This window comes from Canis aureus, chromosome 34 (assembly GCF_053574225.1).
Source record: "Canis aureus isolate CA01 chromosome 34, VMU_Caureus_v.1.0, whole genome shotgun sequence".
Lineage (NCBI taxonomy): Eukaryota > Metazoa > Chordata > Mammalia > Carnivora > Canidae > Canis > Canis aureus.
The window spans coordinates 12,247,287-12,272,187 of record NC_135644.1 but is presented as its reverse complement, the minus strand read 5'-3'; the positions used below and the strand labels follow the sequence as shown (position 1 = coordinate 12,272,187).

General features: G+C 45.1%; 1 protein-coding gene and 1 long non-coding RNA gene across 18 annotated transcripts in view; one reads left to right on the top strand and one right to left on the bottom strand.

Annotated features, from left to right (window-relative positions):
* Positions 1-24,901, bottom strand: part of WIPF1 (WAS/WASL interacting protein family member 1) — a 122,565-nt gene that overhangs the window by 19,130 nt on the left and 78,534 nt on the right. For all 4 annotated transcript variants that reach the window (XM_077883233.1, XM_077883236.1, XM_077883237.1 and 1 more), the window contains exons 2-3: positions 7,607-7,695; positions 2,829-2,958 (exon numbers count right to left, since the gene is read on the bottom strand). In XM_077883233.1, coding sequence (XP_077739359.1) covers positions 2,829-2,958; positions 7,607-7,657 — 181 coding nt within the window. In that variant the 5' untranslated portion in view covers positions 7,658-7,695. The remainder of the gene's footprint in view (positions 1-2,828; positions 2,959-7,606; positions 7,696-24,901) is intronic.
* Positions 1-24,901, top strand: part of LOC144304709 (uncharacterized) — a 100,537-nt gene that overhangs the window by 69,758 nt on the left and 5,878 nt on the right. For 3 of the 14 annotated variants that reach the window (XR_013371685.1, XR_013371683.1, XR_013371691.1), the window contains 6 exons: positions 5,080-5,198; positions 6,659-6,807; positions 18,498-18,574; positions 19,031-19,142; positions 19,925-20,025; positions 21,104-21,833. This is a non-coding gene — a long non-coding RNA (uncharacterized LOC144304709). Of the gene's footprint in view, positions 1-5,079; positions 5,199-6,658; positions 6,808-18,497; positions 18,575-19,030; positions 19,143-19,924; positions 20,026-21,103; positions 21,838-24,901 lie in introns of those variants that run through there. The other 11 variants (XR_013371690.1, XR_013371687.1, XR_013371693.1 and 8 more) reach the window with 9 other exon arrangements.

Genomic DNA, 24,901 nt, shown 5'->3' with positions numbered 1-24,901 from the left:
ATTCCATCTCTTCCTATCTTTGGGAATGATCTGTATAGCATTTGAATTGGCACGTTCTTAAAATCTGAAAGAATACAATCGTCTGGCTCTAAAGCTTTTTCAGAGAGGAAGTAGCTTGATAAAGTTTTCAACTTTTTCCTTGCTCATTAAAGCTGCATGAGTGGATTTTGGTAAATTTATGCGTTTTGTAAAAAAATTAATTTCTTGAAGATTTTAACATGTTTCAGCATATAAATTCATCACAGCATTCTTATTTGAAAAAAGTCTGCTTTTATGCCCACAATGGCCAAACTGTGGAAGGAACCACAATGTTGTTTGACAGTTGAATGGATAAAGAAGATGTGGTCTATATATACAATGGAATATTAGCCATCAGAAAGGATGGATACCTACCATTTACATCGACCTGGATGGAACTGGAGGATATTACGCTGAGTAAAATAAGTCAGTCGGAGAAAGACAATTATCATATGGTGTCATTCATATGTGGAATATAAGAAATAGTGAAAGGGACCATGGGGCAAGCGGGGGCGGGGGGAACTGAGTGGAGAAAGTTTAGAGAGGAAGACAAACTGTGAGAAACTCTGAGAAACAAAAAGGGCGTTGCAAAAGGGGGGTAGTGGAGGGATGGGGGAACTGGGTGATGGGTGCTAAGGAAGGCACATGATGAGATGAACTGGGCATTACACTATATGTTGGCAAATTGAATTTAAATAAAAAATAAAAATAAATAAAAACATTAAAAGAAATCTGCTTTGAATCTCTTACTAATCTACATTCTGAGTTCTAATTTTATTCATTTGTTTTTTATTTTTTTCTTGATTGGATTGATCCCACATCCTTGTTAGCGCTGCTTTTTTGTAGGTGTGGAGCCTATGGGAGCTCTGCTGACAGAAGAAATAATCTAATAGTGAAATGACAAGGATTACCTCACCTAACAAATCAGATTATGATAACAATTTCCAGAATTATATGTAAAATTGCTTCTATAAAAAAATTACAATTTTTTTACTAATTTTAATTACTACCAATAATATTAATAATGCCCTTGACAGTCAAATATTATTCATTAATCAATGATAGATTTTGGAATACTGCATTTAAACAGGATACTTCTGTATGGTCAATGTTTTGACATAGAATCCAGGGAGGCTTCAGTTGCAAACAAATACAAAACCACGGGTGGACTTTGCCCTTGCAAAGAGCCTGTGACAATAGTATGTCCGTTAGGTGCATGGACAACATGAGCATTCACTGGGTGGCATTTTGTGTCCACGAAGCAAAGTGCATTCATAGACATCATGGAACAGCTGGAAGGGAGAAGCATGAATATTTATTTCCATTTAATGGGCGAAGAAGTGGACCTTGAAGAATACAGTGAGTTTCTAATAGTGGCTTTAGGAAGAGGCCACCGACTGTCCAGTGTCCTTCACTATCAGTGGGGACTTCACATCGACCTCTCTCAAGCCCCCAGCTCCTTCTCCTAATGGAAAGGACAACCGAGCTCTGTCCCGGCGCTCAGCAGTTTGTGGAGCTCCTCTGGCCCCATGCCAGGCACCAGGACTCACACAGCTTGGGACCAAGGCTCTCCAGAGATAAGGGGTGCTGGGCTCCCCTCAGGGAGAGAATTCTGTGACACCAATCAGGATGACTATGGGATTATAAAATAACCATATCAGTTTCACGGGCATTTTGACTAAGATGTCACTGTGTCAAGTTGAGGGTAAAAGACCCCACAGTTCTTTTTTGGAGGCTTGCTGTACCCTCCTCTGCAACACAGAGCCTGGTAGCAGAGCACCAGGCAAAGGCCTTTGTCTGGGTCTTCCTCTTTTCCATTTCCCTCCCACACCAATGTTCTCACCTAACTCTGAGCCTTCTCTCTTCTCCATTCTCCTGGAAATTCGTCCTAAACATTTCTACTCCTCGACCTTGCTAAAATCCAGCAGCACTGTTCACCGTCTCCAAAACTCCCTCTGGTGATTTTGGAAAGTCAGTCTATTTTCTACTGAGTTCAAATGAGATCTGTGTGTAGGATGTACTTCGGGGCACCTGGCTGGCAGTGGAATGGTCTAGGAACATGAGGAGACAGTCTGAAGGCCTGGTTATTAAGGTCTAGTCGTGGATACATTTTCACTCTGTTGTAAATGTTAACAGGAGTCCTGTGTTGCGGGTACCTGTTTGTTTATACATACCCTGCCTTGTTCTAGAACGTATCTCAGATTTACGATGGGTAGATAAGCAAAGTTGTGATCTCATTTCCTCTCTCCCAGCTCCTGAAAATCACATCTCACACCTGACTGACACATTCCAGACCACAAAACACTTTTGCATTGTCTCGTCTGGTGCTCACAGCAAACTGCGAAGGCAGCAGAACAGGCATTCTCTCCATTTTACATGTGAAGACAGTAAGGCTTGGAGATGGCAAGTGACAGATGTGCCCGAACTCGAACCTACATCCTTTGATTCCAAGGCTGGGGCCCTTTCCATATTTCACGCTGCCTTTTGATCTGTGGTGCAAAGAGTAATGGGTTAACTTCCCGAAAGTGTTGTGAATAATTCAGAGAATCGCTGCTGTGTGTGTCTTGGACAAAGAATTATTATACTGGCTTCCTGCAGCATTAGAGGGAACCCAAGCCGGAGCTGTGGCTACAATGAGTGATACAGTCCCTTATTTTGCTAGCTTTGCAGCTGTTGTTAACCAAAAAAAAAAAAAAAAAAAAAGGAGAAGAAAGGAAAACCGAAAAGATAAAAATTCTTTTTGGAAGGACAGGGTTGATTATGAGGCCACAGATCACTTCTCTCGATGGAAAACAGCTCTTTGCACTTACTGTCCAATATTGGTGCACTTCTGTCATTGGTGACGGTCTTCTTCAGTTTCTTCCCCTTGCTGATGTCAGAGAGAAGAGCATTTCTCCCAGCCTGTTCTGACTTATTCAAGGTAGGCTTTTCCGTATTGGCCTAAAAGAAAACCGTGAAGACTTAGTTCATCTCCCGAATTAAAATCACGTCCTACAGCATTTAGCAGGGACAGCCAGGGTATTGGAGGCTGGTTACCGAGCTTCTTGGCAATAGGCTGTAAATTCTCCGCAAGTTTTAGATCCGATGTCATTCTTTTTAAGACCCAGACATTTGGGAACAGATGCGGCAATAAATTACGTTCATTTTTAATGCAGGAAGAGTCAGTCCCTGATAAAAGTCTCTAAAAATTCAGACCACAATCTGCCCGTAACCAACAGAGCCAGGGTTGGATGGCTAGAAACGAGAAGGGAATTTTAAGTCTGAGAAGATTCTCCCGAATATTACAAAGCTTCATACGCCAGAATGTGCCCTGAAGAACAGCTTCTCTCTCCTGTCTTTTAGAGCTAACCCGGAGCCAGGGGAAAATGGTCTCTAGGAACAAAGGTCAGCTGTATGCTGCTTATTTTTTTATTTTTTAAAGATTTTATTTATTCATGAGAGAGAGAGAGAGACATAGAGAGAGAGAGAGAGAGAGAGAGGCAGAGACACAGGCAGAGGGAGAAGCAGGCCCCATGCAGGGAGCCCGACGTGGGACTCGATCCTGGGTCTGCAGGATCAGGCCCTGGGCCGAAGGCGGCGCTAAACCGCTGAGCCACCGGGGCTGCCCAGATTTCTTCTTTTAATTTAAGGGACATCTGAGGTATAATATACGTATAGTAAAACCACTACATGAGCGTATGGTTCTACAAGTTTTGAAAAACATACAGTCATGTCACCACCACCACCACAGTCAAGATCTAGAAACGTTTACAACCCCCAAAGTTCCCACACACCCTTGCCTACCTTGTTTCTCATATTTAATTCCTTTGAAAGCTTAGCTCACAGAGACCGTGGAGTGGATGAAGGTGTGCTGCTTTAAAATGCTTAGGTAGTTTCTCATTTTTCCAGATTTCTGGGGAAGATCTACTATGAAATTGGGATCTCACTTCCTCAGGGTTATTTTAGGGAGTGGGGATACTACAAGCCCAGCACACAGGACCTGGATGTAGACATATGCCAGTGTTTGTCACATATAGAAACGGGCTTGGTCTGGCCTGGCCCCAGGGAGAGTTGGCTTCCCCAAACCCAGGACTCCCTCCAGCAGACCTGGGTGGCCTTCTAGGGCCCCAGCCCTCCGGAAAGGGTCTGATTCCAGAGGCTGGTGAGGGCCACAGGAGGTAAAGCTGAGGCAGGTGAGCTTGATACCTCCCCCAGAGGTTTATTATCAGTTAGAGGCAGAGGGAAAGCTAAGAAAAACCCCGAAGCAGGGTACACAGAAGCTCTGTGTTAGGCCGAAAGGGTCCTGGAATAATTAGAAAGTATTACTTGCTCCTAATAACAGCAGTTAACATTTCTATAGCTTTTACTGTGGGCCAGGCTCTAGCACCTCTATGTGGATTCATTTCTTCAGTCCGCATCAGCCCTGTGAGTCACTCTTTCCATTCCGAGACAAGGCCATAGAGGCACAGGGAGGTAAAATCACTTGCCCCAGTGACCCAGCTAGTCAGAGGAGGAGCTAGGATCCAAACCCTGGCCGTCCGATTCCAGAGCCTTCCCTGCCACTTGAGAGAAGGGTAAATGTGGAGTCTAGAATGCCCCTTGCCCAAACTGGGGAGCTCTGTTAAAGGGTACAACCAGAAGATGAGTAAGTCCTGGAGGTCTGCTGCACAGCCTGGTGATTACAGTTAACAATATTGTATTATAAACTTCAAAGCTGCTAAGAGACTAGATCTTAAATGTTTTCACCAGAAGAATGGAATGCTAATTATGTGATGTGAAAGAGGCGTTAGCTAAAGCCAAGGTTGTCATTACACTGCAATATAAAAATGTACCAAATCAACATGTGTAACTTAAACGTCTGCAATGTTAAATGTCAATTATATCTCAGTTGAAAAAAAAAAAAGTGACAAAATGCCCCCTCCCCACCAGTCTCCAACACTCCCCTGAGCAAGCCTGTTAATACTAGCGGCTTCTCAGCAGTCAGTTCCAAAAGTGCCCTGTGACTTAGCTGTATAGTTCACTTTTGCTAATGGAGTCATCTTCTATTGCTCTGAAATTTGTTTTTTCAACCTCACAACACAGGTTGGACATCTTGGAAAGAACTTTTAAAATACCTCCTGTCTTCATTTTAAGGATGAAACCTTCTCTGAGGCCCAGAGAAGTTAAGCTACTGTCCACCCTGGCTCTCTTAACAGCTTGAGGTCAGCAATTTTCACTGGGCTCCTGTTATGCCTTCAAATTTATTTTGAGGCCTGGCCTCCGTGGGTGCTAATTCCTCTCAGGTGGCAGTCCAGACAGAGTCCTTAACTGAGCTCTTCCACTAGACAGTGCCCTAGGATGGCCACCAAGCCACCGTTCCCTTTGCTCATCTCTGTATCCTGTTTCACTAGGTTCTTGCTCTTGGTCACATAACAATGGATACAAATGAGCTGATGGGATAAATTTCAGTCATTCTGGTACCACTTGAATGACCTGGATGTCTTCTCAGCTACCTGTATTATTATTATTATCCATTTAATATTTTTCATTAAGCCAGTTCACTATATTATTTATACTATTTTTCAGTGAATATTTTCTTTTTAAACTAACTCACTATTAAATCTTTAGTTTGATGTGCTAGTTATAAATTTTAGGACACATGTTAAAATCAATAAATGAGCATTAAAATTAAAAAAAAATTAATTCACATACTACCCAGCTAGTGGTATAAAACCACTTTTGTAGAAATAAACAAATCCTGCTGTTAGCCAGATCAGAACTTTTCTTTCTTTTCTTTTTTTTTTTAGATTTTATTTATTTGAGAGAGAGAGAGCAAGAGAGTGAGCATGAGTGGGGGGAGGGGCAGAGGGAGAGGGAAAAGCAGATTCCCTGCTGAGCAGGGAACCCAACCATGGGGCTCAATCCCAGCACCCTGAGATCATGACTTGAGCTGAAGGCAGACACTCAACTGACGGAGCCACCCAGGCACCCCCGGATCAGAACTTTTTAAACGTATCTAAGTGAAGGATCAGTTTTTTAAAAATTTGTTTCAATTCAGGCAGCCCCGGTGGCGCAGCGGTTTAGCGCCGCCTGCAGCCCAGGGCATGATCCTGGAGACCCTGGATCGAGTCCCACATCAGGCTCCCTGCATGGAGCCTGTTCTCCCTCTGCCTGTGTCTCTGCCTCTCTCTCTCTCGGTCTCTATGAATAAATAAATAAAATCTTAAAAAAAAATTTGTTTCAATTCATCTTGGACTGGTATTTTTGTAAAATAACAATTATTAGAAAAATGAATTTGGGGGCTCCTGGTGGCTCAATGGGATAAGCATCTGACTCTTGATCTCAGGTCATGATCTCAGGGTTGTGATCACAGCAGGCCCACCTCGGGAGGAGTCTGCTTAAGATTCTCTCTCTCTCTCTCTCCCTGCCCCACCCCTATCCTGCCTGCACACGCACTCTCTCTCTAAAAATAAGTATTTTTTAAAATAATGAATTAGTTAAAAAAAGAGACACAGAAAATACATTCTTAGAAACAACTGTCATAACACTATCATCAAATTACTGTAAGTGGTAACACTCACTCTTAATTTCTGCACCTGTCTCTTGGGGCTGCTAACCCTAGGCAGCTAGAGGACCACACTGAGTAGCAGCAAGCTAATTAATTGTCTGTTCTTCCAACTAGGTTCCAACCTCAGATGGGCTATAAAATGTGTCCTGTGGAAGCCTGGGCAAGAGACATTGCCTCTCTGAGCCTCAGTTTCCCCAAGTGAAAACTGAAGGACCCATCACTAGGAGGCTCCTCAGCAGTGGAACCTTCACACACTGAGGGAGGTAATGGGGCAATGGGGTGCATGTGGGAGCCTTCCTGCATCACCACGTGGAGGGCTGCAGCTTCCCGAGCGGGGGTGCACTAATTTCTGGGGACAGGTCTAGTGATATGAGGAGGACACCAGTGAAGAAAATTCCTTTGGAAAGTAGACCTCTAAATATAAGGGCAGATTTAAAGATTTATTTATTTACTGAAAAGAGAGAGACAGAGACAGAGGGAGAGAGAGAGAATGAGCAGGAGGGGTAGAAGGAGAGGGAGAGAGAATCGCAGGCAGACTCCACATGGAGCCCCAGACTGGGCTCCATCTCATGACCCTGAGATCAGGACCTGAGCTGAAACCAAGAGATGGAAGCTTAACAGACTGAGCCACCCAAGGGCCCCTGAAAGGAGAGATTTAAAGAAGGATGTGAGTGTGGGGGAAGTGGGGATGGGGGGGGGTTGGTGGAGGATATTTGCCAAAAAAAAAAAAAAAAAAATAATAATAAGGGAAAAGTCAGAGAAAAAGAGTGAGTCTGCAGGAAGCCTGAATGCAGCGCTGCACACAGAGGCCTGGGTCCAGCAGCAAAGGCTAGAGGTTGGGTCCCCCTGGACGGTGCCAGTCAGAACCCCCGCAGCCGGGGCCCCCACGCTGCACCTGCCGGAGGAAATGCCAGAGCGCACATCCGCGCCCTCTCTGCTCTGCCCGGGCCTCGCACCCCGGAGCCCAGGCCAGAATGCACCTGTCGTCAAAGCAGATGCACGTGCGCCAGGTCCCACCTCACCAGGCCTGCTGCAAGCCACGGCGGCCCAGGAGCCACTCACCAGGGCGAAGGTGGGCGGCGGCGGGGGCGCCGGCGGGGGCGGCACGGGCATCCTGCACAGCTACGCTTTCAGCAGTCCTGCTGACCGACCTGCGGAGACAGAAGAGAGATGGCCCGTCATACACTAGGGTTTTTAGTAAAACTCAGTCCTGACCTCCTAACCCCCTCCCACCGAATGAACGGCTATGCACACAGACCAACTATTTTTTACATTTTTATTTGTATATTTTTGAAAGATGTTATTTTTTCATGGGAGACACAGAGAGAGGCAGAGAGAGAAGCAGGTTCCCCGCGGGGAGCCCGATGTGGGACTCGATCCCAGGACCATGACCTGAACGAAAAGCAGATGCTCAGCCACTGAGCCACCCAGATGCCCCTAGATTTATTTTTTTCAGGTTGGGGGACAGGGCGAGAATCTCCAGCAGAGTTCCTGCTGAGTGTAGAGCCTGTCACAGGGCTCGATCTCGGGACCCTGAAATCATGACCCGGAGTCAAAACTAAGAGTCCGAGGCTTAGCCCACTGAGCCACCCAGGCGCCCCTAGGCCAAAGGGGTGTAATCACCTTTACAACACTGTCAAGATGTAACTCTTCTGGAAGAAGTATCCTAGCAGGGGAGGTTTCTGGGCCAAAATGCCCTAAGGTATTATTATTATTTTTTAAAAAGATTTTATTTATTTATTCATGAGAGAGAGAGAGAGAGGCAGAGACACAGGCAGAGGGAGAAGCAGGCTCCATGCAGGAAGCCCGACGTGGGACTCGATCCTGGGTCTCCAGGACCAGGCCCTGGGCCGAAGGTGGCGCTAAACTGCTGGGCCCCCCGGGCTGCCCTGCCCTAAGGTATTAGAAGCAAAACTGGTGCCTCACACAGCCTAATTCCCCTACCCCCCAAAGCAGGTCCGGGGAATGACGCCCGGAAGGACCTAGGCCTAGAGCCTGTGTCCGCTGGAAGGTGGTCATAAAACTGCCGGAAATGCATCCTGGCAAATCTGACGTTCAACGGGCTTCTCATCCTCACTCACTGCCACCATGACATCCTTTCTTGCTCTCCCACTGCCACTGCGTCCACTGGTTGTCTTCTTGCAAATGCCTGGCATTCGCCTGGGTCTGGACACACCCTGTATGAACGCAAAGACGAGTATTTTTCTGGTCTTGCCCTCAAAGGTCTTACAGTCCCCCAGAGGGAGAAGACAGGAATGAGGTCAGGCAGGCAGGTAAGACGGGCAAGGGGGCTGGATTCCGTCTTTGCGCTACCTGGCATTTCCTTATAGGATCTAAGTTTTTTTTAAAGAGGGGGAAAAAGAGATGAGGCCCAAACCTCTGAATCCCAGACTGTTTACTAGAAATACACGTCGTGAGGAAAGCTTTCTGCGTAGTGACGGCTCTGGGAACCAGGGGAAGCCAGGCTGCGGCGAGGTAGGCAGTGCAGGGAAAACCCGGCCGTGGGAGTGGGAAGGGGGGCAGCCTGGCAACTATCAGGGGCTGAGGAACAACGGGGCAAGGAAGCTTCCCAGCACTTCCACCGGCCACGAGCCCTTCTCCCCGCCAGTCCTCAGAGTCCCAATCCGAAGCCTCAGGCCCCAGCGCAGGGCCAGGCGTTCTCACCCCTAAGGAATCCTGGCTCCTTCCACCCAGATCTTGTCACTCAAGTGAGGTCCCAGGTCAGCAGTGAGGGCGTCACCCCGAGCTGCTAGAAATGTCAAATCTCTAGCCCTTCTCTCCACCCACCGAATTTGTTTCAGCACCTTAACAAGATCCCGAGGTGACTCGCAGGCACTAAAATCTGAGACACCTGTTGTGGAATCTGAGCCTTGAACCAGTGGGCAGCCTGGGACACTCACCACCCGAGCCACACGGAACATGTGTCCTGAATTTCAAACAGCAGCATTAGCTTTCTTTTGTTCCCCATGTCTCTTGATGGAAAGAAACCATACATTTAGAATTTTAAAAATTAACTCAGTTCATAAATAAATAAATAAATAAATAAATAAATAAAAATTAACTCAGTTCAACCACTAACGGTTAATGTGGAAAACTTACACCTTGAAACAAGAAAGTATTGCTAGATGGCTTGCGCTCTGTGAACGGAAAGGGAATGCAAAATGTAAAAGGATGTGGCTGGACTTGTCAAGGCTGCTGGAAGACAGGAATCAGGATAGTTTGGAGCAATTCCATTGCAAGTGGACCGCTGGGAAGATGAGATTTTAAAAACGCCACAGCAGCAACAGCAGCTGTCACTTATTGACAATCGATTGGACGGAGGGCGCTTCCGTCTCTAACTCTTACAGTGACATCGCAAACCAGCTCGATTCGGTTGGTTTTACAGAGGGCGCCGAGACTCGGAGAAACTGAGGAACTCACTAAAAGACTGTGATTCATTCAAATCAAGTCCTTTTGGGGCGCCTGGGTGGCTCAGTGGTGGGGCGTCTGCCTTTGGCTCAGGGCATGATCCTGGGGTCCTGGGATCAAGTCCCACATCGGGCTCCCTGCATGGAGCCTGCTTCTCCCTCTGCCTGTGTCTCTGCCTCTCTCTGTGTGTCTCTCATGAATAAATAAATAAAATTAAATTAAAAAAAAAAATCAAGTCCTTTCAATCCCTGCTCTTTTTTGATAAGCATTTTTAGGCAGGTAAAGAGCAAACGAGTGCTACAGCTCACCGTAAACTAGGCCAGAATCTGTTTTTCAGTAAGAGACTGTGTCAGAGTTTCCTTTACAATGTGTTCCTTAAATTGGCCTTTTCCTGCATGACCCCAGTTTGTTGCTTGCGGGGTCAGGTGGGCGGGGTCCTGTGCTGTGAAGCCTGCATCGGGGCAGAAGGCACCTGAGGCCTCACTGTCACACGTGTCACATGTGTCCTAGGACCAGGAGGACGGATGAGGATCAGAAACTGGATTGAGGCCCAACTAACTGTGAAAGACACTGCAGCCAAAGCAGTGATGTTCATGGGGGAGCTGGAGAAAGCAGCTTCCCAGGAAGGGGTGGCCAAGTCCCCCCAGGTGTGCTCCATGGAACAGATCATCCATGTGCCTGGCGGTTATGAAATGCGCCCAACCCTCTAACTCACCGTGTCCGATTCCCCTGCTGACCGGCTAACCCGTCATCCCATCGTCCTAGCATCGAGCCAGGAAGGAGTGGACTACCAGGAACCTCTGATGGGCCTGGTTCTCACGAGTTAGTCCCTGGTTGCAAAGACCAGATTGAACTGTCTGATGGATCTCAGGGCCCAGACTGTGGCCTGGAGACCCTTCCGGGGGCCTGCCACCCTGTCAGGCCTCTTTAATCTAGTTGTTACGCAGCGTTGTGCTGCCGCCCTCATGGTTCTGCATGTGCACCAACTGACTTATAAATAAACCTGTGGACCGCAGAGGCTGGGCCTTCCCCACCCCAGCTGCCCCAGCTCAACAACGGGGGGAGGATCTGTGGGTGAGCGCCCTCACCATTCTCTCCTCTCGGGGGCTGAGGAAGTGGCAGCAGCAGCCATCTCTCCTCCTCCTCCTCCTCCTCCTCCTCCTCCTCCTCCTCCTCCTCCTCCTCCACGCAAACTACTCCCACCTGAGTGCTCAAAGGTGCTGGCTCCAGTGCTCCCTCCCACTTGTCTGGGCTTGTCCAGGGTGAGGCCTTGAGGGGAGCTCTTGAGAAACCCCAGACTTCAATCTTGCCACATTGCGGCAGGGGTCAAAGACGACCAACTCATGTCCCCCATGCTAGGCTCACTCCTGGCTGTCTTCCCACTGGACTGGGAACTCCACCGTTTCTCCCTAACATCTGGTTCAAAGTAGGGCTCTCACTAATGACGTGTGCAGTGGAAGAGCCAGGCAGCGCCCAGGCAGGCCACGTCCTGGCCTTCGGAACAGCTCTCAGCCCCACTCCTTGTGCATTCTGAGGCTTGGGCAAAGAATCAGCGCTGTGTCCGAGGGGCTGGCTAGCTGTAGTACTGGGACCTGCTTTCCTGGCAGTCTGTCTCCACCAGGAAGTAGAACCCAAAGCCTTGGGGGAGCCAGTTAGCAGCCCGCATCAGAATCAGAAACAGAGCTTCCGGAAGGACCTCACAGCAGCAGAGACCCTACTGGACCAGGCGTTCCTAGCCTGGATCCTTACCTCTGCAGGGGCTCTGGTCAGAATTCAAGGGTTCATGAACTTGAATGGAAAAAAAAGGGGGACATATTTAGTTCCCCTGAGGTTCAACTAGAATTTAGCATTTCCTTCAATTATAAATGTAGGCTGAAAACCACAGTACTTGCAACTTTTCACGAAGTTTTTCACATGATATTTCCATTTCATATTACAATCCTTACAGATCTCTTTTGAAACTATGACAATGTTTCGATCTGTTGCTGGGTCCTGTCCTACATACTTCAATATAACTAGTTTCCTTTGTATCCTCTGTATTTTGCTTTACGTATTTAGTAACAGTCAGAGAAGGGAGTCCTTTGGGCTTTATCAGACACTATTGTAGTCTATGGATGAAAAACGTTAGAATCCCTGTGAGAACATGAGACCAGGGTCAGGCAAATAGGATGTCGAATCTCTGCTGTGATACCTAACAACCTGGGACGAGAAACTACCCCATCTGGGCCTCCGTTTCCTGCCGGTGGGACGGGGCCGTGGGAGGATGAGTGGGATGGTGCACGCCAAGCCCTCAGATGGGTCAACGATCTGTCTTCCTTGAAGGTGAGCGTGGGTCCTGCTGGTGTGAGTGCTGCTCGAGCACCTGGCACAGAAGGGACTGACCTGGCATCTGAGCCGAGGCCCCGGCGTGGCCCAGCGTCCCGTGGGGACAGAGCTGTGCAGAGCGAGACTGAGGCAGCTTGGAGACTTGGCCTTGCTGCACTTGGTTATTCCCTTGGGAGGAGCACGCCAGGAAAGACAGCCTTGTCCGGGGGCCAGGACAGGCTCTAGAACAAGGGAAATAACCAGGGCAGGGGTTCCCAAAATGGGTGCTGTTATCTCTTGCATCACAATCAGCCGTGCACTTTTTGAGAACAACGTGTTCTGCTTCCCACCCTAGTTAGGCTCCCTAAGGTTGAAGGGATCAACCCACCAGTTGCTGACTCTTGCCCTCCTACCCTAACCCCACCCCGGGCACTGAACGTTTAAGAATAGACACTTATGAGAATTAGTTTCTTTTAAAGAATATTTCAGGGTTTTAAAGCCAGGCTTTTCTAAAACTGTGTGTTGAACTTTCTGTGCACAAGCACAACCACAGGGATGGAAAAGGCTTTTTTTGTTTTCACATATAGGCTGAACTGTGTAACTGTGTCCCTCCCAAATTCATGCATCGAAGCCCTAACCTAACCCCAGTACCTCAGAAGGTGACTATATTCAGAGAAAGGGCCTTTATTTTTTTTATTTTTATTTGTTTATTTGAGAGAGAGAGGGAGAGAGAGAGAGAGAACAAGCAGGGTGAGAAGGAGAAGCAGGCCCCCGCTGAGCAGGGAGCCCGATGCGGGGCTTGATCCCAGGATCCTGAGATCATGACCTGAGCTGGAGGCAGATGCTTAACTGACTGAGCCCCCCAGGCGCCCCCGGAGATAGGGGCTTTGAAGAGGTGACTGAGTTAGAATGAGACCAGTGGGGTGGGCCCTAATTCAATATGACCAGGGTTCTTATAAGAAGGAAAAAGAGACACAAGGGATGTGTGAGCGCAGAGAAAAGGCCTGTGAGGACCCAAGGAGAGGGTGGCTATCAGCAAGCCTGAAGAGGCCGTGGGAGAAACCAAACTTGCCAATGCCTTGATCTTGGACTTCTAGCCTCCAGAACCACCAGATAATAAAATTCTGCTGTTTAAGCCAACCGATCAGCATTTTTGTTGTTTTTGTTACAGCAACCCTAGCAGACTAATAAACACAGATTTAACAGTACACGTCCATCTGTTATCCACTGCAGACATTATAAGAGAAGCTCATGGCTTATTTAAAACTCACAACCCTGAGATCAAAACATGAGCGGAAATCAAGGGTCAGATGCTTAACTGACTGAGCCACCCAGGTGCCCAAAACAATGGCTTTTGAGTAAAATATCCATCAACCGATTCTCACCCAAGATATCTCTGGATCTCTGGATGCACTGAAGAAATTAAAAATTAACCTGAACCCTGGAGTATGTGACTAATTGCCAAAGTTTTACTTAATAACTGAATGGATCATTCAAAAACCACGGAATTTTAGTTGGAGAAACGACTAGGGTGAAGGTAGGGTCTACCAATAAACCCTTTACAAGGGAATTGGCAGTATGGATTAAGAGAACAGAGCAGAATATTTTGCATAAATGGCTTTAATAATTCATTAACTGGTTCTTCATTGACTCCACAAGCACACACACACAACATATGCCACTATTTAGAAATTCTGGAATTTCCTAGTTCTATGAAAGAAATGGTTGACTTTGTTGGTTTTACTATAATGTTATTAGGTCAACATCATGGTTTAATGCTTGTATTAGACAGCGTCACTCAATGACCCTAGACCAGCTAGGGCATCTCGTGGCCAGGAGCCATTTGCTAAAGATGTGACATTACCTATGGTGGACACCTTGTGAGCAAGGGTGACTTGTTCATCCCACTTCCCATCCTACAGTGGACGTACTCTCCCCAGTGCCATGGCCAGCTAAAGGTTCAACCACAGCCCACAGTTCAGTAAAGATTTGCCCCAGGAAACAGGGTTTCCTCTTCAGTGTGTTCATCCACACATGATAATTACACGTGATTATCTCTGAATGCAAAATGATTACGATCAAGAGAACTGGCAAGTCATTTAAGTTACTAGTTTCTTAGAGGCAACTTAAAAGTCATTCTAGATCATACCATGTGAGGCCTACATTACAGAATGACATTAGGATGGGGAAGATTTCCAATGCTGTCCAGTGAGAACATCTGATAATCCTCAGAAGGCTGACCTTTAACCCCGAGTGGAAAGTGAATTGGCCAAGTTCTGTTAAGGTGGATAAAAGCAGGTTTTGTCTAGTTATGTTTTATTACCATTTTGGATTATTCAAAAATATAAAGCATTTTTCTATATATATCTTGCCAGTGGTCACCTTTAAATACTATGAATGAAAAAAAGTAAACTTTCCCCCCCCAAATTGGAATCAATAGGAGACTATTTTATTTGCTGTGTTTGTAGGGTGGGGAGTATAACAGAAATAAAACTGGACAGATCTAAAAGGTCCAAAAGTTCTCTTGCCCTGTTACTTTCTATTCTGTATCTTATTTTATTTAATAAAAATCTAAAATCTAAATCTAAGATTTAGATTCATTTATGTTTTACTTTATATTTAATGTTCTTAAATCATGTTTATGTATTTCTCACATACTCTTGGCTTCTTCAGGTTAGATTAAGATTCAAGTAGATCCTTCAAAACCTCTCCCCAGAATTAATAACTCATAAAGAAGTCCTTCAGGGTATCAGACTCATACTAGAAGATTCCAAGGCTCGGTACCTCATGATGCCCTGCACTGGTCCCAGTAGCACCCCTATTTTACCTGTGAGAAAGCCCAATGGCTGAGGATGGAGGCTTGTCCAGAACGTCTGAGCCATAAACAATATTGTTATCCCTTCCCACCTGTTGTCCCATTGTCCCTAGTCCTCATACTTGACTGACCTCCATCCCCACCGAGAGCAAAATTCTCCACGTCATGGATTTATATAGTGCTGCCTTTAGCATCCCTGTAGAGGAGACCTGCCTATACCTGTTTCCTCCTCCAACCAGGACAGTAATGCCCCACGGTTCTATTGAGAGTCCTTCTTGAAAACCTGAAGAGCTGACTTAGATGACCGCAAGTTTTCTGGAGTCTCTTCCCTGTCACCACGTGAAGCTGACTCGCTTCTCTGCTCCTCTTCCCAAGCCCCTTCACTGGAGGACAGCAGCCACCTGTTAACGTTGAGCCTTAAAGGGACATAAAGTCTCCAGGGAAAACCTGCAGTTGGCTCAAACTCAGGTTCAATATTTAGGGCACCTGAGCTCAGAAGAGGCTACATTTAGATGCAGATAGGCCGAGTGGTATCTCGAACTTCCCCAAACCTGAAACGAAGCGCCAATTAGAACTTTTCTCGGGCCAGCTGGCTACCGTCGAAATTGGATTCCAAACTTCTCTCTCCTGGCCCAGCCCTTATATATTTTACTAAGAAACAACAAACCTGACCCTATTATTTGGGAAGATCAGGATGACACAGACCTGGGGCCTTCAAGGAAAGCTTAATAAAGCCCTTGGATATCCTAATTACCATGTTCCTTTTTCCCATTCTTGTGAGAGGGGACGGTATGGAAACTGTCACCAAGCCACAGGGCATCATTACAGCCAATAACTGGACCCTGAGGCACAGGGCTATCCCCCTGGTCTCACAGCCATTCCCACCGCTGCCCTTTTGGTTGAGGCCACCGAAGAAACAATCGTGGGGCCCCCCTAACCATCTCTGTGTCCCATGCAGTAGAGGCCCTCCTGAATTCTCACCACACTCAACACCTCTCATCCAGTGGCTTCGCCTCCTGTGAAATCCCCCACTAACTGCTCATCACGCAACCCTTTGTCGCTGCAATATCCTTAACCAAGCCATTTTCTCTCTGCCTCCACTGATGAAGCCTCTCACAACTGCTTGATGCTGACGCAGGACCTTTTGATTCTCTGGATAATTTACAGAAAACTTCGCAAATCAATGCACATCTTTCCTGGTTTACTGATGGGTCTTACTCAAAGGATGAAAATGGTTAATATTCTGGGCACACTACTACAACTCTTTTTAAAAGAGTTCCTTTCCCTTCATTTAGTCCAACAGGCTGAATTGTAGGCTCCTTCTTGGTCTTGACGCTTGGCCGACGGCAAAAACCACAAACATCTACGCTGATAGTTGGTATGACTTGGGGGCAGCCCGGGATGGTGTGGAAACAGCCGGGTGCCCTGACCTCTAACGGGAAGAAAATTAAAAATGGCTCTTATGGGGGCACCTGGGTGGTTCAGTTAGTTAAGCATCTGCCTTCGGCTCAGGTCATGATCTTAGGTCCTGGGATCGAGCCCTGCACCAGGCTCTCTGCTCAGCAGGGGGCCTGCTTCTCCCTCCCCCTCTGCCTGCTGCTTACCCTGCTTGCGCGCTCTCTCAAATAAATAAATAAAATCTTTACAAAAAGATTAAGGTTAGATTAGGATTCAAGTAGATCCAAAATTTATTGGACGTCCAATAAATGTCCAAAATTTATTCGATGGCCATTCTTTTGCCAGCTGCTCTAGCTAGTGTTCAAAGTCCCCGGGCGTGCTTCACTTGACTCCCTGGAGACCAAAGAAAACCCGTTTGCTGATGTTTCTGTTAAAAGTGCTGCTCTTAAAGGAACCCAATAACCATACCTCTGGCATGATCCAAAAGGATGTTCTTCCAAAAGAAAATCTCTAAAAATTGACAGGAGATGCCCAACAATTGGCCCCAGAGAGGAAAAAACGATATTGGAAATCTAATAAGTGTTGATCCAATAAAAAAGAGAGAACTCTGGTTTGAACCAAATAACAATGCAGTCCTGCCAAAGACTCTAAAATTCCCATTACTAACTGCCGTACATGCATGAAATGCTTTTAGCACTGGTCTACTGATAAAATGAGAGCCTGTATGAAACAATACTGGTGGGGAAATAGTAATAAGGCTGCAGAAAGTACCCACCTTGCTTATCCTACCTGTCTAAAATACAATCGTGGGAAACACGTCTACACTGCTCCCAGGCATTTTAAATTGCCCCATGGACCATTAGAGTTTGGGCAAGCAGGTTTTATTCGGCTCCTCCCATCTCATGGATAAAAATATGTTTTAGTCATGGTTTGTATGTTTTCTCACTGGACTGGAAGCTTTCCCCTGTAGACAGGCTAAAGCCTCTTTTGTGGCTAAAATCCTATTAGAAAAGATTATTCCTGCCTAGGGAGCCCCTGTGGAGTTTCACAGTGATCCAGAACTCACTCACCAATCAAGTGCCTCCAAAGGGCTGTGCTGCGTGGCCCGGTGCTACGGCACTTGCACGGTGCTCATCACCTTCAATCCTCAGGCTAGCCCGATGCGCTAACAGCATTATTGACTCCACTGCTGGGGCACCTGGCTGGCTCAGGAAGCTTCTGACTCTTGATTTCAGCTCGGGTCATGATCTCAGGGTTGTGAGTGCCCCAGGTGGCTCTACGCTCAGTGGGGAGTCCACTTGAGATTCTCTCCCACTCCCTCTGCCCTTCCCCTTCCTGCTTTCTCTCTCACTCTCTCTCAAAATAAATAAATAAATCTTAAAAAAAAAAAGACTCAATTGGCAAAAACTGTAGAGACTTTTCAAATAACCCGGCTAAAAAGCATTGCCGTTGGTTCTTCTAGACCTCAGGTCCAGCCCTTTGGAACTCATAAACTCTCACAGGGCACCTGATGCATCTGGCTCCCACCTCTTTTGACAGCTGATGAAAGCAGATACAGTCCACTATTGTAAAAGCCTAGTTGCTTCTGTTGAAAAGGACCATGTTTTCATAGAACAATATTTTCACACCTCCCAAGGAGATGAAGACCTTAACTATCACACCTTGCAACCCAGAGATTTTGTCTATCGGAAAAGACACCTCCAGAAGGTGTTTTCACACTCATTTGAAAGGCCCCTCTAGGTACTGTGAGCCAACCCTTATGCCACCAAACCTCCGGGAATAGACTCGTAGATTCACATGTTACATCCAAAGAAGACACCAAACCCTGACTGGACCTAAACACCTATTGGTGGCCTGAAAATAAAGATTTTGGGGCATGGGAGCAGGTGACATCTAACAGAGACAGCTTCCCCAAGATGGCTGGACCAGGCCTATATATCCTTTTCTCATTGTTACTCCTTATTCTGTTTTCTTCCTTTCCTTCTTGGACAGATAATTCTCTTATCCACATTTTCCAATCTATTACAGATGGAGGAAACCCCTCTGATTGTTGTCACCAGACACCTTGATCTGTCCAGGACAACAGTGACCCCTTTGCCTATCCTGTAAGTAATTTCGCTGGAATCCCAAATGCTACTGCATGCCCAAAGTGTTCCTCAGGTCCCTTTCATAAGGCGGGAATACTATAACCACACACCCTTGTTCATTGCCTCAGTTTAACCCAACCTTTGGTTGGAGAAATAAGCTCTCTTAAATGTACTCACATATAAAAGACGCTGTGGACAGCCAGTGTACGTTAGACCATTTGAAAGCTGGCTGCCATATCCACATGTTTAGGAAGACTTCCCATAAGTGATAACAGCTGAATGATGCTAACGCCTCCCCACACTGACAAGTGAGTCCATAAATGTTCATACTTATGAGGGAGCCCTATGTGCAGCTCTTGGCCGCTCTTCTCTACATGGAGGCTTTGGTAATGGCCTCTAGCTTGGGCAGCTCACTGTCCCGACAGCTGGAGGATGTCGTACTCACCGCTCTATTTTCTCCTCATAACAAAACAGCTTACCAACGGTCCACCTCACTAAACCTTCATGGCTGCATTAAATGAGAACCTCTAATGAGGCGCATGTGACTCGGGCTTGCCTCCATAGAGAGCTTTCATCCTTCAGTGGAGTAAGTCCTAACGAACCGGGGTTAGATACCTCTCCCTAACATTAGGAGAGCTGGCTGATTCCATAGCCAAAGCGGGAGCACCCCAACAATGATCACATAACTCACCGGCTAAAGTACTTCTGGATAACCCCATAGCCCTCGATTACCTACTAGCTGAGCAAGGAGGCATCTGTGGGATAGCAAATACAGAGATAGACTCCTTTAGCGAAGTTAAAACCCAGGGGCACAGAATTAGGAAACAAGGCTACAACAAGTCTCATCTAATTCTCCGTGTTCGTTTGATTGGTTCGGGTGGCTATCTTCAGGCCCAGGATCAGGGTTTCAGAACCACCATACAATTTGGAATTGTCATGTTGCCTTTAATTATGCGGTGTATCATTATTTTAAAGTTTTGTACCTGTTGCCTGTCAAAACTTTGTAGAAACGAAACCCAATAAAGTGATGCTAAGATGATCTCCAATATGTACGACCTCGACAAGATACAGACTTTTAGATTGGAAATGCCTGTGGGTTCTCCCTCTCAACCTTCCGTGTTACTCAAACGTGGCCTTAAATTTCCAACTGCTCTGTGCTTACCCTCTGGACAGGACGCCCAGTAAAGGTCCTTCCTGGTAGGGAGGGATACGGATGAGTCAACTCTTGTGATCAGTGATACTTTTAAGGAAAAATCTTGATCAGAAGGGGGGAAATGTGGAATAAGACAATGGAAACCTCATTTAAAATGAAGTCAGGAGGCGAGAAAAGGGGGCTGTCAGACCCTACTAACTTGTCCTCAATTGTAGACCCCAACAGGAAGAAGCGTACCTTACTATCCCAGCAGGAGGAACGAAGATTTTCTCTTGCTCAGCAACAGCCCCACCAATGAGAAACCACCACAATTCAGGTGAGGAGAAACTGTCACCACCTGAACTCACTTTCATCCAATGGGCTCTCATTCAAAGCAGTCCCTCCCTAACTTCCTCCTTTTTCTCTTAAAGTAACCTTCCTCTCCTTTGAGCTCTGGGTTTGCCTGTGATTTTGCCATAGCCTGGGTACCCTGAATTTCAATTCTTCCATTCCCAGGTAAACCCAATTTACTGGTAAAATAACTGCTGTTTTATTTCCAAGACCGGTAACACAAAGATGAAACTAAAACATGACAGTTGTATTTACTCACTAAAAGAAGCATTCGATAATTAAGTTTTAGGTGAAAAGGGGATGGGCTTAATAGTAATAGAGATAAGAGATATTCTTGACATTTTCAGGAATAGCCTTCCAGATTATAAACACATACACATACCCCTAGCCCTCTCTCTTTATGTATAGACACACACATTTGTCTGAACAATAAATATTAACAGAAGGAAATTTATCTCTCTATATAACTCACCAGTGTTTTAAAAAGAGAAGGCTCTTAAATTCCTACTGAGTTCTTACAACTGTATTACAAAATTAAAAATTTATTAAAAATTTATTTTTTAAATAAATAAAGTTATTGCAGAAGCATTCACTATAAAGGCAATGAATCCACTCCAAGTTACGCCGTAAAAATATAATTTGGCAAACTCAAATTGCTCCTAAAATCCTGAATTTTAAAAAGCCCATAGTTTGGGGATCATAATTCTTATGGATTCTCTTCTTTAGAGACTCCTGTACGATGCAAACTTAGTTGGATGTGTTTAAGATCAGAAAACCATTAGAACTAATTAAGATGAAGTTGGCTTTGTTCTTCAACTTCCTGTAAAAATGCTCAACAGGAAAATTGATGCTCACAGCAAACCACAGCCATCCTGTTTCTTCAGTACAATCTTTTCGCAGCTGCACTTGCCTGTAGTTTCTATTTTATGATATAAGTCACAGTGCAATAGCTCTGTGCCCCGCCCCTGCCCCCACCACCCCGGCCTGTCATTTGGCCACTTCAGAAACTTTTAATATCTTTGCATGAAGTTTGCTTCTATTATTTTTACTCTTCCCCTCCTCAGACCGAGGCTCAGAGGGCTGCAAGCAATGAGGCAATCAGCTCTGAGGAAAAACAAAAGACTGCTCACCCCAAGAGGAAGCAAAAGGTAGAGAAAAGAAACAAGCTCTCCTTTGTACGCAAAGCAGCAGCCTCACCCAGCCAGTTGTCACTTATTCTCAATCCGAGCTGGAGCACACCCTTTCTGTGCATGGAACCCCTCATGTCTCAAAATGTATTTGCTCTTTTCTTGATCATCATTTAAGACAATAACTGAAGTGAATTCTGCTCATAGGTTGTCTTCTCAACGGTAACGGTTTGTGTCTTGCTGTATTTACAGCATCCTTGGCTATTTCAGAAATACTTCTTTTAGAGTTCTTTGAGATAAACAGTTGGTTAAATTGGGGGGGGGCAGGAAATGCATTTTTTAGAGAAGACATTTTGAAACATCCACAATGTCATTGCGATTAGTAGCACACAAATACACAATTTTACTGTAACTGTTGGGAAAATCAAGGTTGTGAAGTAAAATGATTTTTTTGAAATCCGCTGCCATAACATGTTCAATTTAAAAGTTAATGCAGGGCAGCCCCGGGTGGCTCAGTGGTTTGGCGCCATCTTCGGCCCAGGGCGTGATCCTGGGAACCCGGGATCGAGTCCCACATTGGGCTCCCTGCATGGAGCGTGCTTCTCCCTCTGCCTGTGTCTCTGCCTCTCTCTATCTCTGTGTCTCTCATGAATAAATAAATAAAATCTTTAAAAATAAAAAATAAATAAAAGTTAATGCAAATTTATAGGGGTGCCTGGGTGACTCGGTTGAGTGACGCTTGATTTTTGGCTTAGGCCCTGATCTCAAGATCGTGAGATCCTGAGATTGTGAGATAGAGCCCAGATTTGGGCTCTGCGGGCAGTGGGGGTGGGGGGTGGGGGAGTGTCTGCTGGAGATTCCCTCCCTCTCCTTGTGCTCTTCCCCACTCATGAGCGCACTCTCCCTCTCTCGCTAAAATGAATAAACAAAATCTTAAAAAAAAGTTAATGCAAATTTATACACATCCAAATCCTTTTAAAAGTGAGAAAAATGAAGGTAAGTTGAATGCCACACCTACCTGTCATTGCTTAGCTGACAAAAGGAAAGCAACCCATTTCTCCCTTATCCACAGGACTAAAAAGTATGGCATTTCCTCCCACTATTTCTCATCTCTTCTAAGTATTCTCTTGAAGGGGATCAACTCTTAAAGCTAGAGCTTTCCTAAATCCTCAGCACCACATTTCATTTTACCAGAGGATTAAGATCTACCCCTGTGCCCTCACTCCCAGCATACATGTCAGTATACTCAGTATACTTTATTCATTTTATCATTGAAAGTATAATCTTGTAATGATAAGCAAAAGTGTCACCCAATCTATTTCTGAAAAGGCCAAAAGACTTAGGAAGGAAAATGTCCTCCTCAAGGTAATTTGGTTTAAAGATACGTACTTAATGGTGCTGTGACATTTTAAAAAAAGCATTTGTAATTCCAGGATCTTAGGACTGAAAAAGGACATCTAGTTGCCTCTACACTGAATTTATGAAAGAAGCTCTTGAAATGATAGAAGACTTCTTTATAGTTGTTAAGTGGCCTTGGGCAAATTACATAGCCTAAATCCAGTTCCCACAATAAAATGAGGATATCGGTGCCTAGTCAATAGGGTTATTCAAGAGTTAAATGAGGCAAATGATTAAAAAGTATTAGGCATTTTTTAAAAATTAAATAAGTAAAAAGTAAAGAGCCTAACATGTAGCAAGTCCTCAATAAATGTTATTGTCTTTCCCCTCTATTTAATCAAGAGAAAGAAACCATAAGTTGATTTAAACCTTGGCCCACGTGCACACACCCATGCAAACCTCCGTATTACAAATGAATGATGGATGAAGAGAGATGTGTATAAAGTGCATTTTAAATTTCTTAGGAAAAGCATATTAAGACATTCCTTATTCTAGTGTTTTTTTTCAGTTTTAATTTTCAGGAGAGAGGGTTGCAAAATACAGACAGAAGTATTTATGATATTTGAAGGGAAATGCTCTTATCAACAAGACATAGATGTACGGCAACTTGGATAAACAAAAGTGAGTCCAACCTTAAAGCAGAAATATTCCACAATTTAAGCAGCCACGTTCATGAAATGTGAATCAGACTTCAAAAGGGCATACAACTTAGGAGGTCCAGAAATTAGGGAGCTCACTTCCTCTTACATTTTAGCATGGGTGGGGCAACTTCTAGCCCATGGGCCAGATCTAGAATCTAATTTCATCAATGAACAGGGTGAAATTGCTGCTGGACCCCAAAGAGTCATTTTTATCACGGGGAGTTCTCTGAATATTTCAGTTTATCCAGCATCTGTTTAATCCTTGAAGGTGTAAATATTAGAGTAATCAAGAGCTGTGAACAATTAACTCGTGTCTGAACTTTTCAAAGGACAGCGAAAACCTGACTGTGATTCTAGATGAATTATTTAAACTTCTTTAGACTATAAAGGTTAAGAGTTTTGGCTAGGTGAAGTTACAGTTCAAAAGCAACACAACTTTATGAAGTTAATGGGTAATACTTAAGAGCCACAACGCCACTGACGAGGAAGGACACGGCTTCCACACGGACTGACCTCCCGCCTTTCCCAGCCTCTCCGCTTCCTCTCCCACTATCCTGTCTTATTCCTTCTCTTGCCTTTTCACTCATCTGTCTTCCTCTCTACCACACTGTTCTACTTTTCTTAATCAGAATCTTCCTGAAGTCTTTTCTCCATTTCTACCACTTCTCCATTTTCTACTGTATGCACCACTTATACCACTGAATTATTTAAAAGAACTTGTACTCATTGGCTAAAGTTGTATGTGCCCTCTTAATATTTTAGAGCTGTATTTTACATTTCTCCATGGGGGAAAAAGGAATAGGTCAAGTCACTTCTTCACATGTGCTCCAGAGTCAAAAAGAAAAAAAATTTTTGACACAAAAACTTTCTTTAATCCTAATCCATAGGTCTCTGGGGACACTGCTTGAAAATTTTACATTATAATATTTTATGACAAAATGTTAACCCCATCAACTGTAAAGTTATAATGAATGCTACAGGATTTGATTAGCAGTAGGAGCTATGCATGGCATTGTTAGCAAGTTGAACAGAAAGATCTTCTTCCTAAAATATTCTGCATAGAAATGGTTTAATTTGGGATCTGAACTTAAGTGACATATCTGTAGCAAGAGAATGACAACAGCTTAGTTCCCTGGCACTTTCCTTTGAAGTTGCCAATGACTCCTTTTACTTTAAAACTACTTACTACCGCTCACCAAAGCGGCAGTTCAAAAGCAGTGTGTGGACAATTGTACCACACACTGGAAGGTTACACTTGCAGATATAAACCCCCATTTTATCCTATTTTTAAAAACTTTTTAAAAAAGATTTTATTTATTCATGAGAGAGACAGAGAGAGGCAGAAGCACAGGCAGAGGGAGAAGCAGGCTCCACACAGGGAGCCCGACATGGGACTTGATCCGGGGTCTCCAGGATCACGCCCTGAGCCAAAGGCAGATGCTCAACCGCTGAGCCACCCAGGGATCCCTAAACCCTCATTTTAAATGGGGGGGGGGGGGGAGAAAAGAAATTCCTGTGGATACAAACTTGTCCAGTGGTTAGGAAAAATTCTACTGAAAATCTGGCTTACTTTTTGGCACAAAACCCAAGTTATGAATTGCCCACAGTCACCACACTGTTGAAACTAGCATTCTCTACAACAGGAACAGATTACATGGTCTTCTACCAAAAAATCAAACCATCTCAACAAAGTATG